At 44.9% G+C, this 13577-nt stretch overlaps 1 protein-coding gene across 1 annotated transcript in view; it reads left to right on the top strand.

Annotated features, from left to right (window-relative positions):
• ERMARD (ER membrane associated RNA degradation) overlaps positions 1–13577 on the top strand; it is a 57019-nt gene that overhangs the window by 18031 nt on the left and 25411 nt on the right. Inside the window, exons 8-10 of the mRNA XM_038769516.1 lie at positions 806–908; positions 6750–6779; positions 11497–11565. Of these exons, the coding sequence (XP_038625444.1) occupies positions 806–908; positions 6750–6779; positions 11497–11565 (202 nt within the window). The remainder of the gene's footprint in view (positions 1–805; positions 909–6749; positions 6780–11496; positions 11566–13577) is intronic.

The following is a 13577-nucleotide window of genomic DNA, read 5'->3' as shown; positions in this document are numbered from 1 at the left end:
TCTTCTCTCCCACACAACCCCTTTCAGTCCGTACTTGGCCCTGCTGCCCGGATTATTTTTGTGGTGGTATTTCTTAAGCGCTTACTGTGCACCAGGCACTGTACTAAGCGCTGGGTGGATTCAGGCAAATGGGGTTGGACACAGTCAGGGGCGGACAAAACCATATAGTCCTTGTTACCCCACCCGTCAAGAATCTCCAGTGGTTGCCTGTCTACCTCCACATCAAACAGAAACTCCTTACTATTGCCTTTAAAGCACTCAATCGCCTTGCCCTTTCCTACTTGGGTTCAAATCCCATGTCTGCTGTGTGACCGTGGGCAAGTCACTTAACTTCTCTGAGCCTCCGTTACCTCATCTGTAAAATGGGGCTTGACTGTGAGCCCCACGTGGGACAACCTGATCACGTCATATCCCCCCAGCGCTTAGAACAGTGCTTTGCACATAGTAAGCGCTTAGCAAATGCCATCATCATTATTATTATTACTTTACCTTTCTATCTACTACAACCTAGCCTACACACTTCACCCCTCTAATGCCAACCTAGTCACTGTCCCTTGATCTCGTCTCTCTCTTTTCAATTCTTCTTTGAAGAATTGGGCATACGCTTGTTTCCATTAGAAGATCTAGGAGGGGTGAAGGGAGATGATTCTTCACACTGCAGCTCCAGAGAAATAATTGTGGAATACTCCAAAGCTGCAGAGGAGGACCTTTTGCTTGGTATTTATAAAGTGCTTTGGATCTTTCTAACTTCCTGTCCAATGAATGAGCGTCATTTTCAGTTTTCTCATTTCTGCGATTTCCACAGGTATGCTGAAAGTGTGATGTTGCTACTCCCTCAGCTGGAAACTGGACTCAGAAAAGTTTTTATCACAGTTAACAAATGCGCAGAAAGACTTCTAACAGCGGAGGTATATATTTCTTTTCTATTAAAAAAGTATTCGGCCAGTTACCCAGCAAGCTACTTATCAGGGGAAGTTTCTAGCAAAGAACCTTGGTTTTATTTTTGATTAGATTTGCATTTTTAGGGTCTACCCAATTTCTGCCTCCCATGTAATTTTTAAGATAGATTAAACCTCCCAATTTAACCCAAAAAATCATCAAGGTTTTTTGTTTAACATTCTTACTGTGTAAACGGTCTTAATTTGATTTATGAATCCATCCTAATTCTGCCACGTTCATTTAAATTAATTTAGCTCACATGAGTAAGGAATGGCCTTACTCTTTCGTCAGTAGAATCGACATGCATTTGGAATGAGGTATTTGGCAGGCTTTGGTCCTGTTAAGTGGGACATGAATCCCCCTTTTTCTTTTCTGGGGAGATTTCCCTTCTCTCTACTCTGCATGTAGTCTAGAGTTTCCGTAGGTAACAGATACCCGTACGTGGAGCTTACTTATCTCTTATGTAATGACATCATTCTTGCTAAGAAGGACAGTTCTCGTCTCAAGACCAAGATCAAGGTATTTTTAAGGTGGTGTGTTTACCAGAGTCCAATACTCCCAATAATAGAAGGCTGCAGGATGCACAGAATTATACTATACTATACTATACTTATAATATACTATACTATACTATGCTTATAATATACTATACTATTATGGCTCCGGGGCGTCCAGCATGGGAGGATTGTTTTGTTATGGAGTCCTGGCCTTCTTGCCCCACACAGCAGCTGGGCACTCAGGATCCAGCCTCTCCACCCCGGGGTCACTTGGGCTGTTATTATTATTATTCTTAGTAGTAGTAGTAGTAGTATTAGTAGTCTTAATTGCTCAATAAATTCAATTATTATTATTAGTAGTAGTAATAATAATGGCAGTAATTGAATTTATTGAGTGATTACTGTGTGGAAAACACTGTACTAAGCGCTTGGGAGAGTACAGTATAACATTAGAACAAGTGAACCCTTGCCCACATCCTGCCTCTAGCCTAAAATTTCCTACCCCTTCGTATAATAATAATGATGGCATTTATTAAGCGCTTACTATGTGCAAAGCACTGTTCTAAGCACTGGATATCTGACTGTGAGCTCACAGTCTAGAGACGAACTGCTGTCCCTAAATCCCACGCCCTCCAGGAGCTCCATCCTTTCATTCATGCAGTCGTATTTACTGAGCACTTAACTGTGTGCAGAGCACGCGGGAGAGTACAATACAACAATAAACGACATATATTATTCAATAATAAACGACAATGAGCTTACAGTTTACAGGGGGAGACAGACATTAATGTAAATAAATTACAGATATGTAAGTACACATCTGTACAGCACTTAGAACAGTGCTTTGCACATACTAAGCGCTTAATAAATGCCATTATTATTATTATTATAAGTGCTGTGGGGTTGCAAGGGATGGATAAGGGGGTCCTCCTATCCCCACCCACTCTCTGCAGCCCCAGACAGACTCTCTGCTGCATCTGGTTCCCTCTCGGCCCTCCCTCAGGAAGCCGCCTCTGTGTTCCTCCCTATTAATGAATCAGTATTATTTACTGAGAACTTCCTCTGGCAGAGCACTGTACTAAACGCTTTGGAGAGTAGAGTGAGTTAGTAGACGTGATTTTTCAGTCCCTCCCCCGCACCCCCCATCTACTCCCTCATCCTTCCTAGCCATCTCCGAGGAGATCTCCTGCCTCGTTTTGAAATCTGACCCCTCCAACTGCATGTGCAGCCCCATCCCTTCACACTTGCCCTGCACTATTCCACCCTCAGTGACCACAATGTTCAGCTACCCAACTTGTACTTCCCAAGCGCTTAGTACAGTGCTTTGCACACAGTAAGCGCTCAATAAATATGATTGATTGATTCTTCTCCTCCACTTTCAGGCACACCTGAATATCTCCTCTCCTAATAAAACCCCTCCCTCAATCCTACTGCACTCTCCAGCTATTGCCCCATCTCCCTGCTCTCACTCCTGTCCAAGCTCCTCAAACCAGTTTTTCGCACCCACTTCTCCTTCTCAGTTCCTTCCACTCCACTGTAACTGCTCTCTCCAAATAATAATAATAATGATGGTATCTGTTAAGCGCTTACTACGTGTGAAGCATTGTTCTAAGCGCTGGGGGGGATACAAGGTGATCAGGTTGTCCCACGTGGGGCTCACAGTCTTTACCCCCATTTTCCAGATGAGGTAACTGAGGCACAGAGAAGTTAAGTGGCTTGCCCAAGGTGACACAGCTGACAAGTGGCCGAGGCAGAATTCGCACCCATGGCCTCGGACTCCCAAGCCCACGCTCTTTCCACTGAGCCACGCTGCTTCTCTAAAGTGACCAGTGATCTCCCCTCTGCCAAATCCAATGGCCTCTACTCCATCTTTATCCTCTTTGACCCTTCAGAAGCCTCTGACATTAAGGGTAGTAATAATAATAGTAATTTTAATGGTACTTGTTAAGCACTTACTATGTGTCAATTACTGGTCTAAGTGCCGGGGTAGACAAAAGTTAACCAGGTTGGACATTCCCTGTCCCACGTGGGGCTCACAGTCTTAATCCCCATTTTGCAGATGAGGTAACTGAAGCCCAGAGAAGTTAAGTGACTTGCCCAAGGTCACACAGCAGACATGTGGCGGAGTTGGGATTAAAACCCAGGTCTTTCTGATGCCCAGCCCTGGGCTTCTCACCCCTTCTCCTGGAAATGCTATCAAACCTGGTTTCTCCGACGCTGTCCTCTCCTAGTTCTCTTCCTACTGCTCTGGCCGCTGTTTCTCAGACTCTTTCACTGGCTTCTTCTCTGCCTCCCATTCCCTAACTGTGGGGTTCTGTTGGGGAGATCATCTACTTCCACAGCTTCAATTAGAACAGTGCTTGGCACATAGTAAGTGCTTAACAAACACCATCATTATTATTATTATTATTATTATTATTACTATTATCTCTCCATGGATGACTCCCAAATCTACACCTTTCCAGCCGCAGCCTCTCTCCTCCTCCTCCATCTCACATTTTCACCTGCTTTCAGAACATCTGAATTTGTTCCTCCCAAACCCTCTCCTTCTCCCGACTTTCCCATTATCCACCTTCCTCTCCATCTCACAGGTCTGCAACCTTGGTAGAATCCTCGACTCTTCCTTCCCTTTCAAGCAGCGTGGCTCAGTGGAAAGAGCCCGGGCTTTGGAGTCAGAGGTCATGGGTTCAAATCCCGGCTCCGCCAATTGTCAGCTGTGTGACTGGGCAAGACACTTAACTTCTCTGGGCCTCAGTTCCCTCATCTGGAAAATGGGGATTGAGATTGTGAGCCCCATGTGGGACAGGGAATGTCCAACCTGATTAACTTTTGTCTACCCCAGCACTTAGACCAGTAATTGGCACATAGTAAGTGCTTAACAAGTACCATTGGGACAACCTGATCACCTCGTAACCTCCCCAGCACTTAGAACAGTGCTCTGCACATAGTAAGTGCTTAATAAATGCCATCATTATATTATTATTATTATTAACCTGCATATTCTGCTTGGCCTAGGGGACAGAGTGCCTATTTGGGAGTCACAGGGCCTGTGTTCCAATCCATGCTCTGCCACTTGTCTGCTATGTGTCCTTGGGGAAGTATTTCACTTCTCTGTATGTGTCTTGTTGTATTGTTCTTTCCCAATCACTTAATACAGTGCTCTGCACACACAGTAAGCCCTCAGTAAACAGTATTGATTATCTTCAAAGCCCTATTAAAATAGCATCTCCTCCAGGAAGCCTTCCCCAACAAGTCTCTCATCTTCCCATTCTATTTTCTCTCCCTACTGCGTCCCCCAAGCACTTGAATCTGAACACCTAAGAACTGAGCTACTCACATAGTCCCACAGCCCCCATGGTACTTCTGTACGTATCTTACTGCTTCTTCCTACCTGTAATTTATTTTAAAGTCTGTCTCCCCCTCTGCTTGAGGGCAGAGCTAAGTGTCTACTCTGCTTTCCCAAGTGCTTAAATGACGGTGCTTTGCACACAGTAAGGGCTCAGCGAACGTGGTAGGGACGATCCCAACCCTCAAGAAGTTTGCAGTCTAGCCGGGAAAACAGACACTAAAATAAATGGCGGGAAGGCAGAAGCAGTAGGGTATAAAAGTTCGGGTGTAAAAGTAGCCAAGTTTTAGGTGATGCAGAAGTGCCTAAGTGGAGGTTGGGGGGCCTTGGGGAGTGATTGCTGCGAGTTTGGGGTTGTGAGCGCAGGGTGGGAGGTAGGTGGAGCCGACATTGAGTAGTAAGAAAGGAGAAAGCAGGACCCGGACATGTTTTAATAATAATAATAATAATAATAATAATGGCATTTATTAAGCGCTTACTATGTGCAGAGCACTGTTCTAAGCGCTGGGGAATTTACAGGGTGATCAGGTTGTCCCACGTGGGGCTCACAGTCTTCATCCCCATTTTATAGATGAGGGAACTGAGGCCCAGAGAAGTTAAGTGACTTGCCCAAAGTCACACAGCTGACAAGTGGTGGAGCCGGGATTTGAACCCATGACCTCTGACTCCAAAGCCCGGGCTTTTTCCACTGAGCCACGCTGCTTCTCAGTGTGAAGATCCCAGCTGGAACCCCAGTAATATTATCTTTGCTTGAGGCATTCATTCATTCATTCCCCCTCCCCATCCCCCCCATCTTACCTCCTTCCCTTCCCCACAGCACCTGTATATATGTATAGATGTTTGTACATATTTATTACTCTATTTATTTATTTATTTTACTTGTCCATATCTATTCTATTTATTTTATTTTGTTAGTATGTTTGGTTTTGTTCTCTGTCTCCCCCTTTTAGACTGTGAGCCCACTGTTGGGTAGGGACTGTCTCTATATGTTGCCAATTTGTACTTCCCAAGCGCTTAGTACAGTGCTCTGCACATAGTAAGCGCTTAATAAATACGATTGATGATGATGATTCATTCATTCATTCATTCAATCGTATTTATCGAGCGCTTACTGTGTGCGGAGCACTGTACTAAGCGCTTGGGAAGTACGAGTTGGAAACATACAGATTTGACATATAGATGAGAAGCAGTGTGGCTCAGATGGAAAGAGCCCGGGCTTTGGAGTCAGAGGTCAGGGGTTCAAATCCCGGTTCTGCCAACTGTCCGCTGTGTGACTGTGGGCAAGTCACTTCACTTCTCTGGGCCTCAGTTACCTCATCTGGAAAATGGGGATGAAAACTGGGAGCCCCCAGTGGGACAACCTGGTCACCTTGTAAGCTCCCCAGTGCTTAGAATGGTGCTTTGCACATAGTAAGCGCTTAACAAATACCAGCATTACTATTATTATTATTATTATTATTATTATTATTATAGAGAGACGGTCCCTACCCAACAACGAGCTCACGGTCTAGAGGGGGTGACAGACATTAATACAAGTAGATAAAACAATAAATTACAGATATATACAGATAGATACATATGTGCTGTGGGGAGTCATTCACTCAATCGTATTTATTGAGCGCTTACTGATAGAGAACTGGGACACAGGTTTTAAAAATATTGCTGGAGACGGGGCAGCTGGGGAGACATAGGAAAGGGCTATTTCAAGTCTGGAGGGGGAAAGAAAACCGCTTAGAGCAGGGAAGGGCGAGCCAGGGAAATAATTGATTTTCTACTCGTGATTGGGCACAACTTTGGGATCTGGACATAGTAAAGACCCCAGGGATAAATCAGTAATTACTTTGTGACATGTTTCTGGATTTTATGTAGTGCGGGGGTGAACGTAGCCTGGGGTACGCTTGGAAGACACTAGAATTAAGACCGAAAAATACCACTTGTTTTTAATTTTAATTTTTTTCTTTCCGAAGCACTCAGCTCTCTACACCACATTTGATGAAGTAAGTAATTAAGCCTTTTTAGATCTCTTGAAATGGCAACTTTGATATTGGGATTTTACTTGATCTTGATGCGGCTTGTTTAAGGGTGCAGTTCAATTCCAACCGAACTCCAGGCGTTAAAGGAAAACTGAGATTGAAGTTTTATTTTTGGCAGCTGTTAGTGTCCTACAGCGGGCATAACAGTTGCCAAAGGGACTGTCTAACAGGATCACGGCTTTCCAGAGGTCCTCTTTATTTAGGATTCTCCCTGATTCCCCCTTTCCAGGGTTCGTCACTGCAGCATAGTCCAATGCAACAAGGGGCATTGTTGCAATAGTGGGGGGGCCTTACCTTTAGCAAATACAAAAAACAAAACAAAAACCAAATTCCTTCCTAATATTACCGTGCTTACCTCCCCTTATCTGAACCACCCCTTTCCTTGCATCCCCTCAACCCAATTCAGGATGGCTTTGAAATTTACTCAACGCTTACCATCTCCCCGCCAGAACATCGAAATGTGTAAAGCCTTTCGTTCTGTAGGCTTCATCAGAATTTGGCCCGTGCTTCTTTAATTGATGATGTAATTTATGAGAAGCAGCGTGGTCCAACGAAAAGAGCACGGGCTTGAGAGTAAGTTCTGATTACGGCTCTTGCCACTTACCTGCTGGGTGCCCTTAAGGCAGGCCACTTGATTTCTTGGTGCCTCAGTATTCTCATCTGCAAAGTGGGGTTCCAATACCTGTTTTTTCTCCCCCTCAAACTGTGACCCCCATGTGGGATAGGGATTGTATCTCACCTGATTATCTTAAAACTACCCCAGTGCTTAATACAGAGCTTGGCACAAAGTAAGTGCTTGAAAAACTGAACTCTGATCTACTACTAACTACTACTACTACTACTACTACCACTACTACTACTACTACTACTACTACTACTACTACTACTACTACTACTACTGTTTTTACGTTCTTCTGGCACCTCTTCTTTGATTTCTTTCAACCCTATTTTGACAAGGAAGTTCTTCTTCAAGAAATGGTGGCCGGTTGGCTAGAGTGCTGCCTTTCAGTGGCAGCAGCATCTTTTGCTGACGGGTTTTTTTAGTGGGTTTTTAAAAATTCAATTTTCGATAAAGCCTTTCTGGGAAGATCAGCAACCTATTACCTAACCTGAGGTTGGGAACACAAAGGGACAACCCTATCAGTATCGATTATAAATATGAATTCCTGTCATTATGATTTGTGGTAGTTACTCATCATCATCAATCGTATCTATTGAGCGCTTACTGTGTGCAGAGCACTGTACTAAGCGCTTGGGAAGTACAAATTGGCAACATATAGAGACGCTCCCTACCCAACAGTGGGCTCACAGTCTAAAAGGGGGAGACAGAGAACAAAACCAAACATACTAATAAAATAAATAGAATAGATATGTACAAGTAAGATAAATAAATAGAGTAATAAATATGTACAAACATATATACAGGTGCTGTGGGGAAGGGAAGGAGGTAAGATGGGGGGATGGAGAGGGGGACGAGGGGACGAGAGTTACTGAGCTCTTAATATGCATAGAGTATTGTGCGAAGCACTAGGTTAATTATAAGAGAGTCCATAAGAGCCAGCTGTCATCACATGATTTCAGTGGGGGCAGGACAGACACAGAGAATAATCAGAATAAATGGACAATAAAATCCTCCAGAGATTAAAGAAAGTCGAAAGAGTCGGTAATGTAGTTCTGGAAAAAGTAGGTACTTGCCTCGCAGTTTAGTATGAATTCTTTGGATGGGCCGATCTTCCCTCTGCCTTGGCTCCTGCTACTGAGCTCTGCACTGTTCCAGACTTTACACTAATCTAGGAGGGGAATGCAAAAGCTCGGAAACAAGCCAGTCAGTCGTATTTATTGAGCTCTTACAGTGTGCACAGCACTGTACTAAGAGCTTGGGAGAGTACAGCATAACAATATAACGGACACATTCCCTGTCCACAGTGAGCTTACTGTCATCATCATCATCATCAATCGTATTGAGCGCTTACTATGTGCAGAGCACTGTACTAAGCGCTTGGGAAGTACAAATTGGTAACATATGGAGACAGTCCCTACCCAGCAGTGGGCTCACAGTCTAAAAGGGGGAGACAGAGAACGAAACCAAACATACTGATAAAATAGAATAGAATAGATATGTACAAGTAAAATAAAGAAATAGAGTAATAAATATGTACAAACATCTATACATATATACAGTCTAGAGGGGGAGACCGACATTAGTTTAAATGAATTGCAGATATGGACAGAAGTGCTGTGGGGGTGGTGATGAATAAAGGGAGCAAGTCAGGGCGACACAGAAGGGAGTGGGAGAAGAGAAAAAGAGGGCTTAGGCGGGGAAGGCCTCTTGGAGGAGATGGACCTTCAGTAAGGCTTTGAAGAGGGGGAGAGTCATTGTCTGTCACATAGGAAGAGGGAGGGCTTTCCGGGCCAAAGGCAGGCTGTGGATGCCAGGTTGGAGGGGTTGTAGCTCAGAAGAAATCCCCGAGGAACCAGCAAGATGCCCCAGCCGCCTGCACAGGGCAGGAGCTTCGGGACACGGGTTGGCGCGAGGCTTAGGATGCAGGGCATTAGCAGCACAAGGCGTTCCTGTTCCGAGCCCGGAATGACTCCCAGCGGGGACACAGCGGGCGTATACCCACTCTCCGGCCCTGGTTCCCCCTGCAAGGTGGCAGTGATGGCGATGGAGCCGGGGAAGGGGGAAACAACTCTATATCAATCAATCAATCAATCAATCGTATTTATTGAGCGCTTACTATGTGCAGAGCACTGTACTAAGCACTTGGGAAGTCCAAGTTGGCAACATATAGAGACGGTCCCTACCCAACAGTGGGCTCACAGTCTAGAAGGGGGAGACAGAGAACAAAACCAAACATATTAATAAAATAAATAGAATAGATATGTACAAGTAAAATAAATAGAGTAATAAATATGTACAAACATATATACATATATACAGGTGCTGTGGGGAAGGGAACTACAACCCAGCCGGTGAAGCAGCATGGCGTAGTGGATAGAGCTCAGGCCTGAGTGTCAGGAGGTCATGAGTTCTAACCCCGGCTCTGCCACTTGTCTGCTGTGTGACCTTGGGGAAGTCACTTCACTTCTCTGGGCCTCGGGTTCCCTCATCTGTAAAATGGGGATTGAGACCGTGAGCCTCACGTGGGACAGGGACTGTGCCCAACTCGATTTGCTTGTATCCACCCCAGCGCTTAGTACAGCGCCTGGCTTAGAGTAAGCACTTAACAAATGCCACAATTATTATTGTTATTATGCTTCGCTCCTCTAATGCCAACCTACTCACTGTACCTAGAGCTCACCTGTCTCTCCGCAGACCTCTCGAATACAACTTGCCTCTGGCCTGGAATGCCCTCCTTCTTCGTAGCCGACAGACAATCACTCTCCCCACCTTCAAAACCTTCAAAATATATCTTTTTTAATACAAAGCACATCTCCTTCATGCAGGAAACCAGGCTGCAGTGAAAATGGGGGCAGTCTCTCTGAGCTCAGGGCTTCTGACTAGAAGCTCGTTGTGGGCAGGGCCCTGGCAAAACCCTCTTCTCCCACATCATCCTTGCACTTGGATTTGCCCCCTTTATTCGCCCCTTCCTCAACCCCACAGCACTTATGTGCATATCTATTATTCATTTATTTATATGAATGTCTGTCTCCCCCTCAAGACTGTAGCTTGTTGTGGACAGGGAATGTGTCTGTCAACTCTGTTACACTGTACTCTCCCAGGTGCTTAACACAGTGCTCTGCACACAGTACGCTCTCAAATATGATTGATAGCAGGAAAAGTAAACTCTTATTCCTTTGGTTACTTATGCCTCCTGTCTTTGGATGACTAGGTACCGGGGAGAAGGATAATGATCCTCTTTTGAGATTCCTTTTCTCAGACACCCCCGTTTCAACCTCTAATGCCTGGGAAAACTGTTATGAGAAAGGAATCACTTTCACCCCTAAAAGTCACTTCAAAAATGCAACTGTACAAGTTAACAACATCAAAGCAACAGTCGTTGGTTATAAACCGCTGCAGACACCCACAGATTTTAAAGGCCAACATAATCAATCCTCTTTATTGAGCACTGATTATGTGCAGAGCACTGTGCAAAGCTCTTGGAGGAGTACGGCATAGAAGAGTTCCCTGCCCACAGTGAGCTTGCAGTCTAGGGGGGATACAGACATTACTATAAATTATTCTTCACCCTCGTGGGACTGGGCAGCTGTTTGCAGCTTTGTGGGCCCCAGTCGCTCTGCCCACTTAAAGCTTCACCATTCTGGCGTGGCTTCCTTCCCAGAGTGGCTAGAAAGAAAGGGGATGCTAGTCCTTACTGGATTTAAAGTATTTAGGGAAGACTTGTGGTTGGTAGCCGTCGTGTTTTATTCCAGAGAAAATATATCCGCAATGTTATTATTAATGCGTAGGTTCCTAAAAATGAAATTCGAACTTGAATCGTTTTTTTCTTTTTCTGAGCTTTCTTAATATCCCCTGTATAACCTCAGATAGGCTGTTGCTTTGATAAATACCTTTCTGGCTTGAAATTTGCAATAGTGTCTCCCTTTCCATTTCCCTTTCACAATAAAGAATTATCCTTCTTGGTTGAAAAGTGCTTTTATAACTTAGAATGGTACATTCTCCAGATGCTAACAAATTTCCAATTTAAGAAACGCAGGATGTATTCCTTTGGCTTTTTAGATACTGGCAAGGCAGCTGGAAGATGAACAGATCAACCAACTTCCGCTTTTCCTTGGAGAACCCACCATGGTATTTCATTCGATTTTTCATATTTAACGTCGGCTTTTGGAGCAGATCTCAGAAAGTTATTTAGTTCTTAAATGCCTACTTGTGTTCAGCCAGGGCAAAAGATTTCTCGAAGGGGATCTGTGCTGTAGTACTCTTAGACGTTATTTAGGTGAAAGGAGCAAGTTGAATCAAGGTATGCTAGAGTTATTTACCTCAAACAACTAGATCTAAAATGCAAACACTTGATTTAGCTTGTAGTAATCCATCTCATGTTGCTCTAGTACATAGGTGTGATGACGTACCTTCATTGAAGGGACTCTGACCTGGAACTGTCCCTGTGCAGGTTCAAACCTGGTTGGGAGAGTGGAGAATAGGGTTAGAGTCCTTGATAATGTTGACCCAAAGTCTGGAGTTTGGGCTCTTGGGGGTAGAGGCAGAACAGGTCTGTAAAAAAACATTCAACCTCCCATTATCTTTTCCTTGGTGAGGAAATTTGAGAAAGGATCACTGGCACCCTCCTTCTATCTCTTCTCGAGCTGGGAATCTAAACTGGCAGCTCACTGTGGGCGGGGAATGAGACTTCCAACCCTGCCGTACTACACTCTCGATGCGCTTAGTACGGTGTTCTGCGCACAGTAAGCGCTCAGTAAACCCCACTGATGATGAACCACACACCAAACTTTCTTCATCCGGAAGCAAATTTTGCCATGTAATTGTGGAACCAACAAAAGTTCGTAGGCGGGGTGAATGGGTTGGCATTTAAAAAGAGCTTGAAATAAGTGCTCTGTATTGAACCGCAATCCCTCTGAAGGTCACACCTGGAGAGTTTCCAGTCCTCTACCAGTCTCTGCTACGGGAGGGAGAGTCAAGAAGAGGCCTAACCATTGCATTCCTGGCTTGGGCAGTGGCTAGCGAGTGGAAGGCAATCTGTTACCTCACCTCCTCCAGGAGGCCTTCCCAGACTGAGCCCCTTCCTTCCTCTCCCCCTCGTCCCCCTCTCCATCCCCCCATCTTACCTCCTTCCCTTCCCCACAGCACCTGTATATATGTATATATGGTTGTACATATTTATTACTCTATTTATTTATTTATTTTACTTGTACATTTCTATCCTACTTATTTTATTTTGTTGGTATGTTTGGTTCTGTTCTCTGTCTCCCCCTTTTAGACTGTGAGCCCACTGTTGGGTAGGGACTGTCTCTATGTGTTGCCAATTTGTACTTCCCAAGCGCTTAGTACAGTGCTCTGCATATAGTAAGCGCTCAATAAATACGATTGATTGATTGATTGATTGTTACAAGTCAAAACTCATCCAATCTGGGCAGCAGCGGCATGGGAGAGAGTCGAAGGCGGAGGCTCAAGTTTACCGCGCAGGAGGCGGCAGTGGTAAACCACTTCCATATTTTTACCAAGAAATGTTTATGGCTACAGTATCAGAACGAGTGCAGGTGGAAAGCGGGGCACTCTGGGAGAGATGTGTCCGTGGTGTCGCTAAGGGTCAGAAACGCCTTGACGGCAGAAAACGAGACACTGAACTGCAAATTTATTTCTTGGCTTATACATTTTATAAAAAAAAATGGCCTTGTCTTGTCTTATAGAAGCAGCGTGGCTCAGTGGAAAGGGCCCAGGCTTGGGAGTCGGAGGTCATGGGTTCTAAGCCTGGCTTCGCTGCTTGTCAGCTGTGTGACTTGGGGCAAGTCACTTAACGACTCTGGGCCTCAGTGACCTCATCTGAAAAATGGGGATTAAGACCGTGAGCCCCCCGGGGGACAACCTGATCACCTTGTATCCACCCCAGCGCTTAGAACAGTGCTTCGCACATAGTAGGCGCTTAACAAATGCCATTATTGTTATTATTGTATTATGCCGTTGAGTCGTGTCCAATCCATAGCGATGCCATGAACCCCCCAACTCCGCCTGCAATTATTCTGGGAGTGTATCCATAGAGTTTTCTTGGTAAAAATCTGGAAGTGGTTTACCGTTGCCGCCTTCCGCCCAATAAACTGGAGCCTCTGCCCTCGACTCTCTCCCAT

Source organism: Tachyglossus aculeatus, chromosome 2 (assembly GCF_015852505.1).
Source record: "Tachyglossus aculeatus isolate mTacAcu1 chromosome 2, mTacAcu1.pri, whole genome shotgun sequence".
Lineage (NCBI taxonomy): Eukaryota > Metazoa > Chordata > Mammalia > Monotremata > Tachyglossidae > Tachyglossus > Tachyglossus aculeatus.
The sequence above is the reverse complement of the archived record's forward strand: the minus strand, read 5'-3'. Positions and strand labels throughout refer to the sequence as shown.